The 22,940-nt window shown below is 41.2% G+C and overlaps 2 protein-coding genes across 4 annotated transcripts in view; both read right to left on the reverse strand.

The window, feature by feature from the left end:
• Positions 1–395: 395 nt before the first annotated feature.
• The window catches only part of PLEKHM3 (pleckstrin homology domain containing M3), a 173,666-nt gene continuing 151,121 nt past the window's right edge, over positions 396–22,940 (reverse strand). For all 3 annotated transcript variants that reach the window (XM_055345361.1, XM_055345359.1, XM_055345360.1), the window contains exon 8: positions 396–1,517. In XM_055345361.1, coding sequence (XP_055201336.1) covers positions 1,340–1,517 — 178 coding nt within the window. In that variant the 3' untranslated portion in view covers positions 396–1,339. The remainder of the gene's footprint in view (positions 1,518–22,940) is intronic.
• LOC129522864 (60S ribosomal protein L19) lies at positions 21,933–22,631 on the reverse strand. The gene has a single exon (XM_055345363.1). It carries the CDS (start codon positions 22,600–22,602, stop codon positions 22,012–22,014), a length of 591 nt encoding a protein of 196 aa, XP_055201338.1. The 5' UTR covers positions 22,603–22,631; the 3' UTR covers positions 21,933–22,011.

Here is a 22,940-nt window from a genome sequence, read left to right on the forward strand (position 1 = left end):
CGGTGGGGGCTCCCTACTCAGCCAAGTGGTGAAGCAGTTCATTATATTTTCTATTCCTATGATATGATTTTAGCACTTCCTGTTTCACTTTAAGGTGGCAATTATGCGTGTGTGTGTATATTTATTTAAACAATATTATTACACTGAATTCATTACTTATAAGTTTGGTATTTTCTTAATAGTCTAACGTGTTCTGACGTCCCATGTTACTTTGATTTTGTAAACAATTTAAAAAGCGTAGAAGTGGCAAAGTTGACAAATGAAGGGTCCAAGTGAAAGTGCAGTGAAGAACAACGATAAATAAAGTATATAAAATAAATAAGTAGGAAATGCCTACACAAGATTCTGTGAAAAGACACCGAAGACCATCTCATAGAAGGTACGCACTATACCCATAGGTCTACAAACCGATGTATTTAACCACAATCGCAGGAAATTTCCTCAGGCCAGCACTATTACAAAATCATAACTATTACCCATGAGACCCCGGGAAAACTCTTCGAAAGCTGTGTTTTCAACCAAATATGGAGGGGCGCCGTGTCATTGGGTAGCGCTGGGACTCGTACCAGCAAACAGACTGGCAACATGCAGGTATTGGTCACAGAGGTCCCTTTTTTTTCCCCTCAGGAAAAAACCTGAGATCAACCTCAGAGCCAGAAGGAGCTCTCCTCATAAATTAGGGGTGCATGCTCTGCAGAGGGAGCTCAGTCGCCTCACTTCTGAGCCACTCGGCTCGGTTGAGGGGATCCCCACCTGTGTGGTAGAAACCGAGGTGCTGCCGTCAGGGACGTGGGGCCCCTTGGGCCATCCAGGCATCACTCCTGTGTTCCGAAAATTTTCACATGAAACAAACGATGATGAGTTTGTGATGAGCTTGCCTCAGTGACTTCGTCCTCTGCAATGGCTAAAAATAAATAACACAAAAATAACCCAAAGTTCTGTGGTCCCGTAGGTAAGCTTCCTCCTGTGTCCTGTGTAACAAAACAGCCCCTGAGAGGAAAAAAAAAAAAAAAAAAGTCTGACCTATAAAGCCTTGTGTGTAAACCACATTTTGCTTGGGAGCAAGCTGCTGAAATTCAGGGCTAAGTGTGATTCAGCTAATGGTAGTTGTTTTGTTTTGTTTTTTTTTTTTTGAGCCACAGAGGCTCCACGGACAGCGATTTACACAGAACATACATACGGGACGAACAGGTATGTGGGAATGTGTGTAAATATATATCTCTATCTAGCTGAACAGGAGACATACTCTTCTTCCAGAGGGATCTAACTGGCTAGCAAAGAAGCCACCGGGCTGCTGGATCAGCGAGAGGTCAGGCCCTGGCCTCGGGCTCCTGCTGAGTCAGGTGTTCTGGTAGGACAGCTCGAACATGTTGCAAGCCTCCTCCAGGCTCTCGTCCACATTCAGCCTCCGCCAGAAAGATTTCTGCTTCTTCTGCAGCTCTCGGCGGACACATCTTGGGCAGGGGACGGACTTCTCTTTGCATTCGGCGTGGAAAACGGCTCCACAGCTTTCACACCTGCAAAAGCCAACCACGGAGATGGTGAACGAGGCTGACGAGAGCAAGACAGAAACGCCTCGGTGCAGCTCGGAGGACAACACGCGTCCCGGGGAGCCCTGCCACTGGGAAGAGCGATGACTCATAGAAAATGTGGGCTCTTGCCTTTTCCAAGATGCTCAAGGTTGAATTTTACTTGAAAAAAAAAAAAGAAAAAAAAATTTTTTTTCCCCGATTGGAACTAGTTGGGGTGAGGCTTCTGGCTCACAGTAGAGAGGTGCCAACAGTCAACTAGCAACCACGTGATCACGGTGATGCTGGACAGAGCTCCAGAAGCTCTGTGCATAAAAGGTTGCTCTCAGCCTCTGTAAACGTGGGAAGCGGGGGGGGGGGGGGGGGGCTGGTACTCCTTGCCACCTTTGACAGTTTGGAAAGATAAAATGACACATTTTCATTTTCTGAATGCTATCCTTGGGCCTACTGTCCTTCTGAGTTTTTTTGTTTTTGTTTTTTTTAAAGTTATGAAAACCTTTGTAAGACCACCTTTTAACACAAGTGGGAACGGTAAAGCATGAGAAAGTGGGGAAGAGAATAGTTTTTAAAGAAAACACGCAGATACTGTAATTTATAGAAAGGAGGCATTCCAGGTGGATGACTAGTTTGTTGTCTGGCTTGGTGGAAGCCTGTGCATGAGGCCAGAAGGCTTGTTTTTACTGCTAAGTCTTTAATAATGAGTAAGTGACAAGCACGGCCATGGCTGCTCTGGGAGATGGCTGGCCAGTGTGGATTAGGTTCCCATCCTGCCCGATGGGAGTGACAAGCAACTATTCCCTTATCTCAGGAGCCAGGGAATTGGGCCCGCATGGTTTCATTCAACCAGCAACCATCTATGGAGGGCCCAGCACTGGACTGGGCCCAAAGAGGACTGCAGGCTCAGCTTGTGCTTCTTTTGCTTTTCCTCTAGTGTCCTGGGCTTCAGTCTGGGGCATAGGCCGGTTCTTGGTGCACCATTCCCTAGCCTGCCACTGACTGAGCCCTGGCATCATTCAGGGTTCAGAAAGTTTGGTTCAAGGAAGATCCTCTCTCCCACCCTTGTACCCAGTGGTTTGGAGCAGAGAAGCTGGGCAAGGGAGGGGTAGGGTGGGGTGGGAGGGAAGGGGAGGCGGGCGTATTGAACAGCTGAGAGACCAAAAGACAGAAGTCCAGAGACTGTACCCAGCCATCTCTGCCCAAGCTCAGCTCTCTGGGCAAGTAAAACATAGTGGTATTTAGGAAAGCAGGCACAGAGGGACATGGCCTGACTTCAAATCATTTTCTTGCTGTAGGACTGCTACAGACTGAATTGTGTCCCACCCCTCAATTGCCACCAAATCCCTATGTTGAACTCTACCCCCCTGTGACACTGTATTTGGAGATATGGTCTTTAGGAAGTGATTAAGGTTAAGTAGGTTCTTAAGGGTGGGCCCTGAGCTGACAGGTTAGTGTCCTTATAAGAGAACCAGAGAGCTCTCTTTCTCCTCGACTGTGTGTACCCAGAGGAAAGGCTGTGTGAGGAGCATAGCAAGAAGGTGGCCATCTGCAAGCCAGGAGGGGAGCTCTCACTGGAAACCAAGCCCTGCTGGATCTTGATCTGGGGACTCCCAGATTCCAGAACCATAAGAAATCAGTATCTGTTGTTTGAACCCCCTAGTCTGTGGTATTTTGCAGGACAGCCTGAGCAGACTGTGACAGTGACCTGGAGCAAGTCTACTTCACCTCTCTGAGCTTCCATCACCTCATCTGCTGCATGGAGTGTCCATCAACGTGTCCCTCATAAAGGTCTTATGAGGCTCAAAGGGAATAACAAATAAAACAGAGTTCCTGGCACAATAATACAGCCAAGACTGATCCTCCCAGGGTGAGCAGATGCCTCCTGTTGTCTTCTGACAACTCTTCCTGCAGCCTGACTGTACCTATGTCACATGGTGACCTAGGACATCTTGATCAACCCCTCATGTCCGACATCAGACGATTGAGACTCTAAGAGGGGCAGTGATTGTCTCATGAGGACACAGTGAGTTGAAGACAGAGCTGAGACTAGAACCCAGGACTCCTGACAGCCGGGGCGTGGTGCCTCCTGAGGCCAGGTCATCTGAGTGAGGGGAATGTGCTGTCTTGGAGGCAAGCGCAAGCTTCCAGTCCGAAGACTCATTGCTCCAGTCACAACCCTTTTTAAGAGTTATCTGGGGCAAGTCATTGCCTTTTCTGGTGCTCTGGTCTCCTCATTTGTAAAGTGCTGCTCACAGTGACTTCCTTCCTACTCCTGGGGTTCTGTGGGACAAAAATGGGTGACTGTCTCTGGAAGAGCAGGTGTGTGACGCCATCTTTCATGATGACTCCACTACCTGCCTCAATGCTGGAGCCACACGGGCTTGGACGGTCGAGGTGGGATCCTCTCTAGCATCTCCCGGCCCTTAGCCCCTCCCTCCTCCAGTGGGATGAAGGTTAGACCCAGGTCTCCGTCTGCCTCTGGTCTGGCTGGCTCCTCCCCCGGGGCAGTGGCTTTGTCCTCGCTGGGTCACACTTCTGTACCCTCCTATCACTGAAGTGACACTAATGGTAGCCTTATCGAATACATTTCCTCCTTCCTGCCCCCCGTGCACTGCTGAGTTAGTGATTTATACACTACACCAGGGATGTTGCCCTAGGGCAGCGATTGATAAGGAGAAAGCCATGGGGTTCCTTCAGAACCACTCCCTTATCTCTGCTGATACCGGCACCCCTGCACCCTGCTTCGGTGAAGAGGCTGAGTGTTACTGGGTATTTCTGGTGCGACAAACACTCATGGGGTGACGGAGGGGCTGAGTACACCTGCTCTTTCTAGCCAAAGGTCAGTAACTGAAGAAAAAAAAAAGTCTGAGATAAAAAATTAATGATTTCAGAATGTACCCAAGTCCTATTTTCTAACCATTTGTAAGCCAGCAGTCATCTTTTGAACTTTATAATGGACAGACTGATCAATGACCTTCCCAAATTCAGACACTCCATTATTAACTTTCCCCCTCTTTTTTTTTTTTTTTAAATGAAATGAATGTCAGGGAAAGGAAGGAGGAAGAAGAAACTATTTCTTACATAAACGTTACAGAGCTCTGTAAGAAAAATGTGCGGGAAAAATAAAGCATTTACATTAAAAAATGTAACCTATAGCCTCGCTCCTCTTTGAGAAAGGGCTTTATTTAAAAGGCCTTTCACTTTAAAAGTGTTCACTGGCTCCTTAGTGTTTGCTGAATTTCCTGACTGTATTTAAAGTTTGATTTTACAAACAACTTTTCAGGAACACATCTTGTATATAAGGGAAATCTACCAGTGCAATCATCCATGTAGAAAATTGCAGCAGATAATGAAAGAGAAATGTCTTTCCGTGTTCCCGAGTGATAAATCAAATGAAAGCCAGCCAGTTTCATCTTCATTTCTGAGCTCCCAGCAATCAGCAGTTCCACTGCCTTTCGGTTGTTGCTGTGCATCTCCGAGAACAAAGAACCATGTCCTCCTTTCTAGTGTCACAGAGAATGCAACCACAGGGACACATTGCTACCGACCAAAGCCATCCCATGGGGCTTTCCTGAAAACATTCATTGCTTCACTGAATCCAGGGATCTCAGCCCGGGCACTACTGACATTTGGGGCCAGATAGTTCTCTGTTGTGGGGGGCTACCCCATGTATGCAAGATGATCACAGCATCCCTGGCCTCTACCCATTGGATGCTGGGCACAGTCCCTCCCTCCAAGTTGTGACAACCAACGGTGTCTCTGGACACTGCCAAAAGTCCAAATGTCTCCTGGAAGGGGCTGGGAGATCATCCCAGTTGAAAACCACTGACATATAATCTACCTGGAGAAGGCATCCTAGAAGGAGTACCCAGGGGGCACTTAAACAGTGCCCTCTCCAGGTTGAATTTGCAAGTGTCAGCTGCTGGCTTACACCAACCAATAAGGTCCAACATAGTGTTACTGATGCATTTCATTTTCACAGATGTATACTTTCAATACATCATTTGGTTAAAATAACCGAAACTCGCTGGCATTAACCATCCTGTGGTTTTTAAAATTAATTTAGAACATCAGGTAAGAAGTCAATACCCATGACACAATTCTGTGCATTGCTACTAAGACCCTTAACTTTCTACCAATTCACTCTGATTTTTTAGTCTTCCTCAAAAGCCATCTTGGTGGTTGGCCCTCAGTTGCGCGTATTTGCTCTTTGGCCAAGAACATCTGGGCTGTTTTTCTGTGGTGGTCTTTGCTTCTTCATGTCCTGTGTAGGCCAACTAGCAAATCTAAACCAAAAACTTGTATTTGTCCCACAAAATAAATTGCTTTTATGTGACTGTGAAGCAGTTAGGTTTCAGCAACATCTCTAATGAAATGAGACTAGAAAATATTAATGAGGCTGATTACTGCAGAGAGGAGGGCTCAACTAGAGTGAGGAGCATTGAGTTCTTGGCCCAGGTTGGCCCCATTGTCCCTGGGATCGTGGGTAAGTTACTTCATCTCTGAACCCCCCATTCTCCACAGAAGTAGAAGTAAAAGGGGAGACTGGATTATCTAAAGTTCCTTCCAACTTACAGATTTTGTGCAGGGGTGAGGGGACAGGGAAAAGCTACTCTGGGTTTTATCCTTCTCTTTCCACATTTTCTAGCCCAAGGTCTGTGGATGGGTGAGTGGGAATACCTTGCTGGCTGCTCCTTGGAATGTCTCAAACCGACGAACTAGGACTGAATGGGAGGATCCTTAAAGTGAAGAGTATTACTTTAAATTTTATTTATTTGCATTGATTAATCAAACCACGAAATAGCTTACAGACTAGTACATGCAGCTCTGGTTATCAGGAATTTGGCCAAAAGGAGCTGACTCTGCCTCTTTCTCAGAACATTTCAATAGTAAGGATTCCTTTCTAAGCATTTTCCCCAGTCCCTCATCAGCACCCTTTCTCCTCCCCGCCAAAAAACCCAGAATGGTTCGGTGTTGTTGGCTTTTTATTTTGGGGGTGGTATGGGGACTGGCTAGAGGTGGCATCCTATGTGAAGAATTTTTTGTGTTTTAACCACTGAGACAGCTGCACAGGAGTGAACCCTATGCGTATTGGCACCTGTCTATACCACACGATGTGAGATGAGGAAAGGACTAGTTCTATTTCTTTGGAAACTTCAGGGGGCAGTGCCGTGAACTGTCCACGTGTGCCGGGCAAGGTACGTGCTTGCCTACGTACCAGTCCCCTGCCTATGGCTGGTGGCGGGGGCAGAGCTCCGCCAGTCGGGGGCAACCTAGATCTCATTCTTTTAGTAAAGGCATCATTAAATGAGACTCTACACACTCTAGGAACAGTCTTTGACCTAACGATTACCTTACTGACCTTTGGCAGGTGATAGGGAGGTTCACACCCTAGAAATCTAAAAGCCACAGGCACGATGGTCTTATTTCCGCTCTCCAAACCAAGCAAATGGACCTGCTGCAAACAGACAGAACTACATATGTGCAGGGGCAAAGGTTTGCTTCTCAAATACTATGGCAAAGCGGCAAGAATTCCTGGCCATAGACAGTTTCCTGTTCTGGAATGCTGATGATGTGAGACCAATTAGAGGCAGGCTCGATGGCTTTGTCTGTGTCTTCCAGATTCTAGCTGCACATATGCAGGTCACAGGAAGCTGCTAAAGGCCCCGGCCCCAAGTTGAGGTCACTGAAATGCTGCTGCTCTGTTCATGCTAGATTTTTATTCTCCTGCTGCATTTTTATTTTTGGCGCAGGCAATGACCTCAGATATTTCATTAGATTGAAATTCAGCCTTGAGTTTGGCTGGATCTCTGACAAGTGGAAGGACAGGCCTGCAGAGTAGGGCAGAGCTTTGGCTGATTTCCACTCTGCAGAGCCCACAGCGACTAGGGTGGGGTGCAGAAATAAGTGCATGCGAGCCGGCATGCGAGTGCGGTCGGGTGTATGGCTACTATGTAAGGCGCCCCACGGAGCCACTAGCTATTTCCTGGTTTTTCCAAGAAACCAAGATGATTATTGAAATCTCTTCGCTACGGGAGGTAGTTATTGGGGCCTGGCTATTTTAATGTTTTGGGTTGGTGTTTTCTCCTGTTATTGTGTGAGTAAATGAATATAAGCCACTAACTTATAATTTGCTTGTATAGGAAGTCACATAGGTGTATGCCTGCATACGTACGCATGTGCTATGTATGTATATAGGTATGTATGCTGCTTAGAAGAACACACAGAACATGCTACTAAACATTTTAAGGTAAAATGAGTTAATTATGATACAGTTGAACAGATTTTTTCTTTTGTGGGGGAATAGGAGGGTTAAAATAAACGTTTCACACAATTCCAGTAACGTGCTGATGGCTGCGGACAGTCCCAAGTTTCACAGCCTCTGCCTGGAGCACCACTTCCGGTGAAGCCTTGAGCCAGGATTACTAGAAATCCACACACGCTGCAGATGCCCTTCTCTTCTGCCTCAGGGGAAACAAGGGGAATGGGGATGAAGAGAGCAAAGGGCCTGGAGATGTTGGATTACAGAACTGCTGTGGCTCCATGCAGAGTGAGGAATAGACTACATTTGGGATTATTCATCGTGGGGTTTTTTCTTCTTTTTTTGGCTGGGGGTGGGAGTGGGGCAAAAGATATCCGTATGGTTTGACTGGAATTGTATGAGACTGGAAAAGGTCTAGCTCCTTTGGCCAGATGTCTGGCAGATTTAGGTGTATATGTGCTGGTGTGTTCAGCTATTCCAATAGTTCTGAATGGTAAATGCAAATACAGGCAGATAAATATTGGACATTTAAATTAGGCAACATCTGTATAGCCTTTTCCCCTGTTTTTATAGAAATTATCCTTATAATACCTCTCTGAGCTAGGTATTATTTGTTTTCCTCTTTCTTTCTTTCTTTCTTTCTTTCTTTCTTTCTTCTTTCTTTCTTTCTTTCATTTTTTTAATTTATTTTTTCTTTCTTTTTTTAGATTTTATTTTATTTATTATTTTTTTAAAGTCTTTTTTAGATTTTATTTATTTATTCATTAGAGACACACAGAGAGAGGCAGAGATATAGGCAGAGGGAGAAGAGGCTACATGCAGGGAGCCTGATGTGGGACTTGATCCCGGTACTCTGGGATCACGCCCTGAGCCAAAGGCAGACGCTCAACCGCTGAGCCACCCAGGCGTCCCTGCTTTCCCATTTCTAATAAGTAGTCACTCAGTATATGGATAAAATGAAATGAGGTAATAAAGTAACTGGTGGCTTCTCTGGTCCCCAAACTAGTGTGTGATCGACTCTGGCCTTGATTCCAGTCTTCTGACTTGAAGTCTGGCTCTCCTCCTGTTGCTAGCTAGTGGTCCTTTAAGTTATTTAGCACAGGCCCAAATATCTGCTAAGACTCAAATCATGGGAAGAACAGTTGGTATGCCCTGCAGCGATCTTTTTATTTACCTTTTAATCCTCAGAGTTAATTAAGGAAGAGTTTTTCCCTGATTGCAGACCACAAAGCCTTTGGCTTTCACAAGTCTTGCACTTTTAGTTTGTAAACCAAGCTCAGTTAATAGCTTTGACAAAAGCTTTACTTAAAATCATGGCTTTGAAAGAGAATGTAAACAAGGGTTAATTAATTCATTTGTTAATTTTGCTATCCCATTGGGAATGGTAAATCACATTATCTTTAGTGCCAATGCTTAATAAATGCTTCTTGCTAATTTGTGGATGGTGATAGAACTTCTCAGTAATACTCTATGTATGTATATGAAATCTTAATAGGTTTGACCCAAGTGAAATAGTTATTTGAGGATAGGAAAAAACTAGTATTTCTGACACTTCTCAGGGTTTTTTGTTGTTGCTGTTGTTTGTTTTTTAATGGTTCACCTTACAGTTAATATAATTGTCAACAAATGTCCATTTCTTCTTCGGGTTACTTTAGGAAAAATCTTGTTTAATATTAGAAAAAGTAAGGAAACTGCAGGAAGATTTAAGAATTTTTTCTATAATTTTCAGAAGAAGCTATAATATATCATAGTTGTAGCCATTAGAGAACCATAAATAAGACCAGTGACTTTCTATAAAAATTTAGTTCAATACACCTAAGAGTCCAAGAGTTGTTTAGCTGTGTCTTACTACATCTAAGAGGTAATGAATATAATAATATTTGGCTAATAGATTAAAAAAAAAGCTTACACATGGACTTCCAGTGATTCACCAGTCCACCTTTTTAATGTAAAACTGACAAATTAAACTGTCAAGGTTTTTGACGTAGGTCTGTCTCTCTCTCTCTCTTTTTGATGTAGGTCTCTTGAAAAGAAATAATAATTTATAAGGATGATATATATTCCTAAGACTCTGAATGGGATTTACTTCTATTTAACATATTACATACCAGATCCTCAAAGTAGTAAGAGTCCTAATGGAGCCAAAATAAGACATTTTCAAGGATGGGTACATTAGAAAAATGCAAAACATTCAGAAGGAGAAAGACCTTCAAATCAAAGATCCAAAGTGTTTTGTCATTACTGTACACTGTTCCCCTAATTCGTCTCCTCTCACCAATACAATTCTCTTAAATGAGATGATATCACGTAATTTTCTAATATTCAGTGTGTTCTAGGCCAGTGGTTTTCAAAGTGTGGTCCCTGGACCAGCTAAACCAGCATCATCAGAGAATTTGTTAGAAATGAAAATTATTGGGTGCCACTTCAGACTTACTGCATCATAAATTCTAGGGTGGGACCTGGCAATCTGTGTTTGAACAAGCCCTCCAGAGAATTCTGATGAATATAACATTTTGAATACTGTTGCTCTAGGCCAGTTGTTTCGTAAGAGAGCAGGGCTGAAATATTAGGACTGTTGTAAATATTTAGAACAAAAATATGGACTTTGCAAAATGAAAATGAGAAGTGGTATTAATGTTTTTATATTGGGATTTGCATTTCATATCTATTAATATTTTCTCATAGCTGCTAGGTAAGAACCTCATTTTACTTTCTTTAATTAGAAGTGATATTAAGCTGTTCAGATATTGGCCATTTACATATTTTTTCAGTCGGTTACTTCATGTCCTTTGCCCATTGTCTAATGACTTTTCCTTACTGAGTTTAAAAAAAAATTTATACTCAGGAAATTAATACTTTGTTAAATGTGTTAAAAATCTCTAAGTTTCCTGTTTGCACTTGTCTTTACAGAACTTTAAGCATTTACCTTTTTAAAAACATATTTAAGAGCATTTTGCTTCCATGGCTTCTGGGTTTGTGTCAAGCTAGAAAGACCTTCCCCACTTAAGATTATAAAAATATTCACTCATCTTTTCTTCTAGCACATTATGGGTTTTATTTTTACATCAAAATATTTGATCCATCTGGAATTGATCTTGACATAGAGAGTATGGTAAAATCCGGAATTATTTTTCTTTCTCCAAATGGCTGTCTACTTCCCAGTTTCATTCCTTAAGGAATGTTCCATCTTTTGTTTTGTTAATTTGCTGTGCACCTTTGGCATGTACTAAATTCCCATATTACTTGAGTTTATTTTTGTACTTTCTGAAATCGTGTTCTGTTGATCTGTCTGTTCCTATGCCAGCACTGTACTGCATAGTATATACTACATTTTTATATCTAACAAAAACAGTCTCCCTTCATGTAAACAACTTAGAGGTCAAATTCTATATTGAGTATGTTAGGAGAGTTTACTGCCACCCATCTTAATGTTAAATAAAAAATTTTTGAAATGTATATAATTAACTAATTTTAAAAACTTCTAGTATAATTTATAAGGTTTATCTAAAGTGAAATGCACCTGTGTAAACATCTCAGGTGGTCAAGGAGTAATTCTGGCTTTATATTTTTTTCATCTTTATATAGTGATAAAGGTATTGTAAAAATTTGTTAAGACTGTTTACATGTTTTTAGGAAACATAAAATTGTTTAGTAAGGTACACACTTTTAGTAGTTAAAATTATCCTATTTTGCATGAACTGTGGATGCATTATCTTGGAGAAATAGTTGCAATAATGCTTAAAGCATGGTATACATTATCATTGAACAAAGGAAGATGTGAAGAACAAAGCATGTTTTCGTAGTCCCTTTCATTAAGGGAAAACTATTAGAACTTTTGTTTTTACTCTGCATATTAATAAAAACTGGATAGAATTGATAATCATTCTAACAGAAATAGTTATGCTCCCTATGTATACAAGCCATGAGCAGACGTGTAAGACCTCAGAGTCACTGAAAACTTTATGTCTTTCAACATGTGTATTCATAAGACAGGAACAGGGTAGAGAAGGCTAGATGCCAGTGTATCAGTAAAGGAAACTCTCAAAGGCAATAACACACTTGCTCACTGGGGAAAGTCAATGGGAGGAAGCCTTTAGCTTAGGTCTGGGTAGCAAAGTGCTATGTTAACTAATAACTAAGCCTTTTCTTTCATTTCTCTGAGTGTGGCCGGGGCAAGCTCTCTAGACCTCCCAGGGAGAAAAACTGAAGTATGAAACGTTGGGGTAGGGTTAGGCAAGGTGGGGAGAAGGGTTACATACTGCTCTTGGGTACTTTCTAAATATTAAGGTTTCCCTGATTAGGTTTCTCTCTTTTAAATAAGATACCTTAACTGCGGGATCCCTGGGTGGCGCAGTGGTTTGGCGCCTGCCTTTGGCCCAGGGCGTGATCCTGGAGACCCGGGATCGAGTCCCATGTCGGGCTCCCGGTGCATGGAGCCTGCTTCTCCCTCAGCCTGTGTCTCTGCCTCTCTCTCTCTCTCTCTCTGTGTGACTATCATAAATAAATAAAAATTAAAAAAAAAATGAAAATCTTTAAAAAAAAAAAAAAAGATACCTTAACTGCATTGTCAGGGAAGCGGAAGGGAGGACAAGTCATCTTTTCTTGCTTGCTGCTTTGACATTCATTTCTATTCCAAGGTCCCTTGGCTGGTGCCTTTTTCAAGCAGTGTATGAAAACCGTGTTACCTCAGGCCTCACTATCCCCTCCTCTACCCTGCCCTGCCATCCTGCTCCCACATCTTCCCCACTGCCAAGGAAAATTTTCTTATCTCTTTTTATTCTCAATTCTGAAATTTTTCTTTCAAATCGATGTAAGTTGCTTTCCAGCTAAGTCTTTTAATTTAAATTTCCTTTCTCTCCACCATCAAGGATTCTTTCTAGAAAAAAAGTGTTAACTCCTCTTAAAGAATGGCTTTTAGATACTTCAGCTTCCTACCTCTCAAGGCCAAACTAGATTTTTTCAGTTGAAGTTAAGTCAGCTCAAGTTAGTGGCTTCCAATGTTTCCAACACAGTCTTTGAATCAACCACTGGTTCATGACTTGCAAGGCAGTCTATTATGTTCTGGGTTTTATAAAAGGAAATTCCCATATTTCTGTTTTTCACATGCTATCTTTTCCTGTTTTCTCATCAAAAGTTTATTCTTCCCATTATTTTTGTTAAGAACCTCTCTCCCCCCCCAACCCTACCACCATCACCAGAAGTAAGTGAGACAAGTTAAGGGTATGTGGTATAGTTTTTTGCCCTCCTAAGGTTAGTTTGTGTGTTCCCTCAAATTTCAGGCTGATGCTGTGAGGACAAGGTGAGGCAGAAAGGGGACTGTACTGGAATTCAACAGCTGGCATCTCTCAGGAGCTATGGCTGTGGTATTGGCTGGGGATGCCAGCCTCCCTGGGGAGGGAAGAAGGGAAGGGGTATGTGTCAGGGGGTGAGAGTTACAGGCAGATGACTCTACGCAAGTTCTATGCTACATAGACATAATTGAGTCCAAGTGGTGACTGTGGTAGAGAATGAACATCAATAGAGATAGCCTTTTCTCTAGTTTAAATACTTTGAAAGCATCAGGAACTGAATAGATGATTATTAATGACAGCTACAGAGCCAATGTTTCCTGATGCACCATTAAGTGGTTTAATATTCAGAATATTGAAGAGGTTTAATAAAGACATGATAATAGGGGATCCCTGGGTGGCTCAGCGGTTTAGTGCCTGCCTTTGGCCCAGGGCATGATCCTGGAGTCCCAGGATTGAGTCCCACATCAGCCTTCTGCATGGAGCCTGCTTCTCCCTCTGCCTATGTCTCTGCTTCTCTGTCTCTCATGAACGAATAAATCAATCAATCTTAAAAAAAATACATTAGATGCTGAAATAAAAACCAAAAAAAAAAGGGATTTTTATTTTTTTTTAAAGATTTTATTTATTCATGAGAAACACAGAGAGAGAGGCAGAGACAGAGACAAAGGGAGAAGCAGGCTCCCTGCAAGGAGCCCGATGTGGGACTTTATCCTGGGACTCCAGGATCATGCCCTGAGCTGAAGGCAGACGCTCAACCACTGAGCCACCCAGGAGTCCCAAAAAAAGGATTTTTAAAAGATAAGTTTAACAAGATCTTGCTATCTGTATTCGGATAATTAGGCGAAAAAAGTCTCACAATATCAAAAACACACGCTGACAAAACCAAGTTCCTATTGTACCTTTTGTAATTCTAAAGCATAAAATAGTTCATTTCAGAACATACTGCTCAGGCTGAAGAGTCAACATTTTTTGTATGGAAAGGTAAACACTCCTCTCTTCCCTATTGTGTATTCAGGTTACTTATTTACAGTGCCACAGGGAAAGAAAAAAACACACTCTAAAAAACGGCCAAAAAGATGTTTTGAAAATTAAAACTATCTGAGTAGCTTGGCAAAACTCAAGTTTTTGACATGAAAGTTTTCATTGGGCCAGAAAAATACATCTATGCCTAACATATGATAGAACGTTAGCTATCACTCAATAAAGTCATATAGCTTGGTAATGTCTACATTTAAATATACAGTTTCCTTGAAATTCGTTTAAAAGTTATTTAAAATTAAGGAAAATATGTGGAAAAGCACAGATTTGAAAAACTAAAAATAAGCTCTTCATGAATTATTTGTTGAAAATTTACTATGTGCTGTTCTAAATGCAGAAAATTGAGCAGAGAGTAAAAAAGAAAAAAGTCCATTTCCTCATGGAGCTGACATTATGTCAAAATGGTGGACTGAATCAAAATTTGAATTTATATCTTAATCCTTTCAGTAAATTGCATCAAAAATAGTCAACCTTGCTGAAAACATCATGACAAACTATCAAACAAACTGGTACAAAATGATAAGCAAAGGAGCTGGATGGAAGTAAAGTTCTATGTTCTTTGTCAATAAGAGCTTAAAACAGTGCTATATACCAGGTAGGCAAATCCAGAGGTGGGGTGGGGGATGGCTTGTCAAAGGTCACACAGCAAATCAGTGGACGAGTTAGGGATGACATCTAGACTTCTGTATTTCTACTCCAGTGATCTTTCTGTGGATTAGTCTGCCTCTAATTTTTAGATAGATCTTAATGATTTTAGAACCAATAAATTTTTTCTCCTGTTAAAGTAGCCATCAAAAAAGTTTATGAACTTGGTTCTGATATGTGATAAAAAAGCTGGATATAAAACTATATATTCAACATATTGCCAATCTTATTAAAAAGTAAACATGCATACATATGTATGGAAAATTTTCTTTATACTCTCTGTGTACTTTTAAAATTTTCTCTAATGCAAATCAGTTAGAAAGTTATGAGTTAAATAACGATGAACATTGTTGCCGCCAAACAACAAAAAATTAGGTTGTCTGAAATGCTTAGAGATAAGATGATAACACAGTATTAACCAGACACCTAACAAGAAGCCTGGTAAGAAATGTGTCTAGGTGGAGATGACAGCCATCTATTCAAGTGACCAAATGGCTTCAAAAAAACAATGGCAGCCTACCGGGGAGGACTGCATTTATAAATGCACTGTATTTATAAAGTGGCTTAATGGCATAGAGGGTCAGGTCAGCCCTGTGAAACGAGGGTTTCACAGAGGTCTCGTCTGTGTTAGCAGACATTCTGAAACACTTTGACATGTGAATATAGGAGCCACCAGGCCAAGGTGAAATGTTATTTACCAAGTTACTCTTTGACCAAAGTTTAAAACTAACACTGTGTTAGAGATTTTTGTTTTTTGTTTTTTAATCAAGGAAAACCTTGACACAATAAATACATCGAAGAGCAGGCGGTCAGATAGCCTAAGAGCAGAATTGCATCTTAGTAAGTCGCCACTCTGCTTCTGCCACTGACAAAACCTTTGAGCACGCGGGGCTTTAGTTTTTCTACCCCCCAAGTGTCCAAATGTTCTCCACAGGCCTTTCCAACTCTGTTAATTTATGATTCCAGAACACAGGCAGGGGTCTTGTCCTCTATCATCAGTGTTAGAAGATGCGGAGAAAGTTCCTCACTCTGCTCCTCGTCAATACCAGACAGAGGAAAGAACAGTAAGCAGATGGAAACTAAAGGTTCCTCAGCAAAGGTACCTAGGAAGAGGAGTTCCAAATTTCCTCTAGCTGTTTCAGGAATCCCACACCTCATCACAATATGCATTGAGTGGCTGCTTCCCAAGAAAAGCCACAGAAAGGAAATATCATTAAAAAAAAAGCATATACGCATTGGGGGAAGCTATTCCCTCCCTTAAGCCCAGCCTCGCCAAGGCTGTTGTTCTCTATTGTTGAACAGGATGTAACAGGACTGCCAAGCACAGCCCGCAAACCTGCTAATTAGGTGCGCTGACAGTGTTTGTTTTGGAACCATTTACCAACAAAGGAATGTGTCAGGCTGATTAGTGAGAAAGGGGTATGTAATGTATGTGTATTTGGGTCCAGATGAGGGAATAATCCAGGTATTCAGTCTGTTTGTGCAAGGACTGACAAAAACGAAGGCTGAACAAATAGGAAGCCACAAGGAAAGACCAGCTTCTGGGCAGCGCTTCTCTCTTGTTCTCCTCTGGAGTTTTGATCTATTCTCCAACCCCTGCCAAAATATTCCTGCCTAAACATGAACCTGTCTTTCAAGAAATGACAAACTATAACTGGCTTCTCAAAAAATGGAAAAGCCTTTGTAAGGTAGCTGGCAAATCTGGGGTTTGGTGATTTTCTAGGTAACTAAGGAAGTGACAACTTTGGGCAAGGCCATCTCCATGTTCATCCTCCAGGGACAAATCAAAGGAAGCAAGGGCCCACAACACACAGCTCTTAGCGGACTGCTCAAGCTGTGCTGAGAAAAACTGTGCATCTCAGTATCTTCTATAGCAAGAAGCAATTCTGTACTTTATAATAAAGCAGTTGCTTTCTCTCTTTTAAACCTTTTTAAGGTTCGACTGCAATTAGCTCTTGGAAACTTTGTGTGTACATGAAGCTTCAGGAAGGGCAGAAAGTGCCAAGGCAAAGACCAAACTCCACGCCCCAACAAGTTGAGGTCCTCAGGGGCAGGGTTGTGTGGATTGCCATGAAATGTAAAATGACAAAGACCAATTCACAAGGGTGTTGGGAGGAGCCTCCATGTTCTTCAGTACAAACTGGGGCTTTCTGAAATTTGGCCAGATGGATGAAAGCAGTGGGGCTTGGGCTGAGTTCTCTGGGAGGCCTTCTTTTTTCTGTAAGTAACCTAACAAAATAGATTTCTTAAAATGAAAAAGACGAGAGGCCCTGTTAGAAACTCACTTGCTATGGCTTTTTCTATGAGGCCAGTGTTCATTCTCAATAGACATATGTAGGAAATGTTCTTAAAATGTGTACAAATTGGACATGGTGTCAGAGTATGTTAACTCAACTGCTAAGAGTTTAGTGTTGATAAGTTCAAGGTCCTGAGTGTAATCGTTATTTCTTGGAGGAGGGGAGGGAGTGATCAACTACTGTACACAAAGAAAAACTGTCAAGTTATGCTCAATCTGCTTCTCCAAACCCTAGTGCTTCAAACAACACAGACCCCTTTTAAAAGAGTAACTGCCGAGCTGAACTGCAAATGACCTCCCCCCTCAACAGGAAGAACACTTCCTTGAATGCATTCTCTGGGACAAGTAAATGTTGGGGACCTGGGCAGGCTGATGCTCACACTGCTGAAATACTTAAAACAGTAGATCAGTTGCTTCAACTTTACAGATAAAGCTTACATATAAAGTAGTGCACTCAGACTTTCACTATGCTCCTCTGTCCTTGCAAATATTTCTCTGCCTCCCCCAGCTTTATGGAGATATAATTGACTTATAACATTGCATTAGTTTCAGGAATACGACATGATGAGTTCATATGTGTATATATTGCAAAATGATTACCCACAATGTTTAGTTAACATCCATCACCTAGTGTAGTTAAAAATTTTTTTCTTGTGATGAGAAATTTTAAGATCTACCACTCTCTTAGCAACTTTCAAATATATGATATAGTGCTGTTAGCTTTAGTCACCATGCTGTACTTTATATCCCCAGAACTTACCTTATAACTGGAAGTTTTTATCTTTTGACCACTTTCACCCCCTGCATTTGGCAACCACCACCCACTCTGGTCTCTGTATCTATGAGTTTGGTTTTTTTAGATTTAACATGTAAGAGATCATAAAGAATCTTTCTCTATTTCAGATGGTTCAAGTATTTTAAGTTTTCTTAACTAACCAGTTTATTTAAAAAGCTTTGTTAGTGTTCTTAAGTGAATGCGCATGATATTCTGGGGAGAGCTGCACCAAATGATAACTATTTATGGAATGCCTACTATATGAAACACACACACCAAATTCAGTGTTAAGTATACCCTTCTTATAGTATGCCCACATCTACATATAGCCAAAAATAAATAGGGGTCATAAGTCTCCCAAGTGCAATGTTTTGCATATTGGAAAACTTGTGGGGATGATTTGTATGTCACAAGGAAAAATCAACAAAACCAAATGGATCAGACTAAAAGGTTGGAACTGATTTATGAGAGTTGGTATATTTTGTAAGTCCCGTGTTAAAATGCATGCTGAGTGTTTTTAAGATGAAGTATTCATGTACTTGAGATCTGGAAGCATTTCAAGATTCAAGAATGGCATCTTCACACAAATTTGTGCAGCAGGATGGTCTCTTTAGCAGCATTATGTCTTTAATAACAAGAGAAGGTTAGTGATATGTAGAGATGTCAGAAAGAAAGCTGGATAGAAGGCAATTTAAGGATTTAAAAAAAAATCTAAGTCTTGGGTCACTTTGTGCATATAGTGCTTTTTTTTTTTCTTTTATATTCACTGTTTTCTCTTAAGCCTTAGAGTGTTATTGGTCCATTCTTCTGATTTGTAATTTGGAAGTTAGAGTTTTTATTTTTTCTTATTCTCAATCAAGGAGGTATGTTTGGTCATTTCTCTTTCTTTAGGATGTGGAATTTTATTGCTGTTTTAAGAGAATGTTTATCTCTCCTGTGCTTTCCTTTATCTAGAAGTGTAAATGTTGGATTAGGCTTAAATTCTGTGATTCTGCATCTTACTATTGTATTTAAAATCTTACAATTTGGATTTTAGTGTTTTCCTACTTAGAAGTATGTAATTAATTTGTGTTGGAGAAGAAAGACTACCTCAATGTAAAACAGTCAGCATTATCATCTGAATGGTGAGGGGGTAATAGTATATAGCACACTTAGCCTGAGTAAGGCGTCCTCAGCTTCCACAGGCCTCAGCTCCCACATGCGCCCCTGGGCCTCCTGACCTGCCTAGCAATGTGCAGAGGAGGGGGCTCCACTATAGTCTCTGCCCTCAGCCCCTCATCCCAGCTGCTCGGCGCTCTATCTCTCCCTCACCCTAACCTAACTGACCTACTGCTCCAAGTGTAAAAATCTTTACCATGGCACATATAGGGAGAATTCAAAATAACAGTTTGGGAGGAGGCTTCTTTAACAACAGAGGGACATCGTTTCTTCACATGTCTTTTAGGGGGTATACTGCAAAACTGGTTTGAAGACTATAGGTACAGAAGAAACAGTGATGGGTAATGGAAGAAGCATGGATTTTGGAGTCAGATGTACTTGGGTTCTAGTTTTGGCCTCATCTCTTGGGTCAAATTCATTGCCTCCTCTGAACCTAGGCTTCCCCATTATTAAACGGAGGAGACAGTACACCTCCTCAGAGGACTGGCCTAAAAATGAAATGATGAGCTATGTAAATTGCTGGCACCAGTATCAGTACATTATTAATGCCATTTCCCTACAACCCCAACACTTTCTCTATATCTGTCAGAGATGGTGTTCTAAAAATTAACACTAGGGCTATATTTTTAAATTATATATTCAGGAAGCTTCCTCCTGCATAACAATTAATTCAATAAGGAAAAAGTCTGAAGAGCTGATCAGTGTTTGACATATGGTCATTATCAAATAAGTGTGTTAAAACCAAGTATATTCTGATACTGAAGTACCTAAGTCAGTGCTTTAGAGTTCAACATGGAGCTAACAGTTTAGAAATTGTGAACTGCTTTTTCACCTACAGTGTCCATAACTCCTATGGATGATGCCCCTTCTTAGTGCTCTGGGAGTACCCGCTAGACTGTGGCTCCTTTAACACTTCAGCATAACTGCCTAATGGCTCAGTGTCTCTTACTAGAGACTGAACAAATTGTGAGCAGGAGCATGCCGTGTTCACTGTGTGTCTCCAGAGCCTAGCCCCGTGCACAAACACGGTATGCTCAATAAATAAATAATAAATCAGTATGCTCACTTATTCAAAGGATGGATAGTTCTGATACTTGTGGAATGCTTTCTTACTGAGTTGTAATTATGTTCAAATGATGTTCGAATCTGAAGGGATATTAAGTATATATCTGAGGACACAGAGGTGTGGACTTTAGCAAGGTGGTCAAGGATACATGGTGATGAATTCACTGAATATATCATACCTAAGCTTTTGACTTAAATTTTTTTTTTTAAGATTTTTACTTATTCATGAGAGACACAGAGAGAGACAGAGATATAGGCAGAGGGAGAAGCAGGTTCCCTACGGGGAGCCTGATGCGGGACTTGATCCCAGGGCCCTGGGATCATGACCAAAGGCAGACGCTGAGCCACCCAGGCATCCCAATTACTTACAGATTTTTAAATATGTCTTATGGAAAATTTCAAACATACTCAAAAGTAGAGAGAATAGTGTTATAAACCTCTGTGTACTTATCACCTTGCTTCAACAGTTATCTTTCATTTATATCTATTACCTGTCTCCCACTGTCAGATTATTATTTTTTGCAACATGAGATTATTTTGAAGCAAATCTCACAAAATCACATTACTTTACCCATCAAGATTTCAGCTACATGTAAATTTAAAAAATTACCCCACTATTTAAATTTATTTTTATTAATCACATTTAATTATTCAGCACATCTTTAGCTACATATTCCTTCCTGCTGGGTAAAGGGCACCCTGAACCTACAGACGTGCTAATGTGATCATTCTTATAAGAATCTGGCACCTCTGCCCATGGCCACAGCTATTTAGAGCAGTGATTCTTCTGGCTGTGATGCAGAATCACATGGTAAGCCTTTGAAGATAGATTCTTAAAGTTACAAAAAAAAAAAAAAAAACCCAACAAGTCTTACAGGAGATTCTGATGTGTAGTCAGAGGGAAGCATCCTTCCCTTGTCATGGGATGAGTCCTGGGATTGAGGGCTTTAAAAACTGTGTGTGCGACCTAGTGCCCTGATGTTGGTTTCTAATATTATATTCTCAAAAGCAACCTGGGCTCTTTGGAGAAATGGCTACTTCTAGGATTAGGACAAGAAATATATATGATGTGTCTAGAACATCTGGTACCACAAGAAAGTATGGAAATGATCAAAACCAAAACCCCACAATGATATGAGTATGTCAAAAATGATGCAGGAGCCAGTTGCAAGAGCTGGAGGGCATAAATTCGAACAGTTTGGGCAACAAAATAATCTTGGATTATAACCCAAAAAATAAAACAAATATGCACCTGCTCATGCTGATGTGAATAGATAATTTAAAAAAATAAATAGGAAGAGACAAATCACTCAAGCAGAATGCCAAATAATTTTGTATAAACTCCACTCCCAAGGGAAGTGGAGTATAATCTTCACTCTTTAAGTGTAGGATAATATGGAAAAGGTGGGGGGAGAAGAGTATCTCCAGTGGAGAAACCTGACACAAACGCTGCAGTGGTAAGTCATGTTGTTAGTATGTACCCGTGGTCTGATGTGATGAGAATGGCACTTTATGCCTGTGGTCTTCCTCCCCAAACTCATAAAACGCAGTCTAATCATAAGAAAAACATCAAGTCTATCCCCACAGAGGGGTTCTACAAAATACTCCTCAAAACTATCAATGTCCTAAAAACCAAAGTCTAAGAAAAGTCATAGCCAAGAGGAGATGTCACAACTACATGTAATGTGGTATCCTGGAACAGAAAAGAAAATTAGGTAAAAACTAAGGAAATTTAAAAAACAAAACAAAAAAACAAAACAAAAAAAAAAACCTAAGGAAATTTGAAAAAGCTATGGACTCTAATCATAATATATCAATACTGGCTCATGAATTGTAACAAATATACCTTTTTTTTTTTTTTTTTTTTTTTTTGGCAGATAAAGGTTTGTTTTATTGAATAACTGATCTGATTCATGCTGAGGCCACTATGTACAGACAAGAGAGAGGGAGTTTTATTATTTCTTGGTCTCTTCCTCCTTGGACAGAGTCTTGATGATTTCCTCCTTCTTGGCCTGGAGCCGCTCTTCACGGCGCTTGCGGGCCTCCTTGGTCTTAGATCTGCGGGCCTCAGCCTGGTCAGCCAGAAGCTTCTTGCGAGCCTTGTCTGCCTTCAGCTTGTGGATGTGTTCCATGAGAATCCGCTTGTTCTTGAACACGTTACCCTTCACTTTCAGGTACAGGCTATGATACATGTGGCGGTCAATCTTCTTAGATTCACGGTATCTTCTGAGCAGCCTGCGTAGAATTCTCATCCTCCTCATCCACGTTACCTTCTCAGGCATTCGAGCATTGGCAGTACCTTTTCTCTTACCAATGCCCATATGCCTGCCCTTCCGGCGGGCCAGAGTGTTTTTCCGGCACCGAGCTCGGGAATGGACAGTCACAGGCTTCCGGATTATCAGCCCATCTTTGATCAGTTTTCGTATCTGCTGACGGGAGTTTGCATTGGCGATTTCATTGGTCTCATTGGGGTCCAACCAGACCTTCTTTTTGCCACAGCGGAGGACACTGGAGGCAAGCCTCTTCTGAAGCCTGAGCATACTCATGGCTGCGGCCGCAGCGCCGAAAGGAAAGAACTCCCAAATATACCATTTTAATATAAGATGTTAATAGGGGAAACTGGGTGTGGGGTATATGCAAATTTTCTGTACCATCTTTGTGAATTGTCTGTAAATTTGAAATTGTCCTAATATAGTTTATTCACATTGATTAGCTTTGGTATTTGAGTCAACTGTTCAGCTGGATGCATTGTGTTTTTTTTTTTTTAATTTTATTTTTTTAGGACAGTTTTAGATTGACAGAAAAATTTAAGCCCAGTTTTCCCTATTATCAACATCTTGCATTTGTGTGGTAAATTGATTATAATGAATGAACCAATATTGAT

The sequence above is a fragment of the Nyctereutes procyonoides genome, unplaced genomic scaffold (genome assembly GCF_905146905.1).
Source record: "Nyctereutes procyonoides isolate TBG_1078 unplaced genomic scaffold, NYPRO_anot_genome, whole genome shotgun sequence".
NCBI classification, from domain to species: domain Eukaryota; kingdom Metazoa; phylum Chordata; class Mammalia; order Carnivora; family Canidae; genus Nyctereutes; species Nyctereutes procyonoides.

What these genes read in the sequence shown, in the direction of transcription:
- LOC129522864 (XM_055345363.1), bottom strand. Translation starts at nt 22,602, where the DNA reads ATGAGTATGCTCAGGCTTCAGAAGAGGCTTGCCTCCAGTGTCCTCCGC.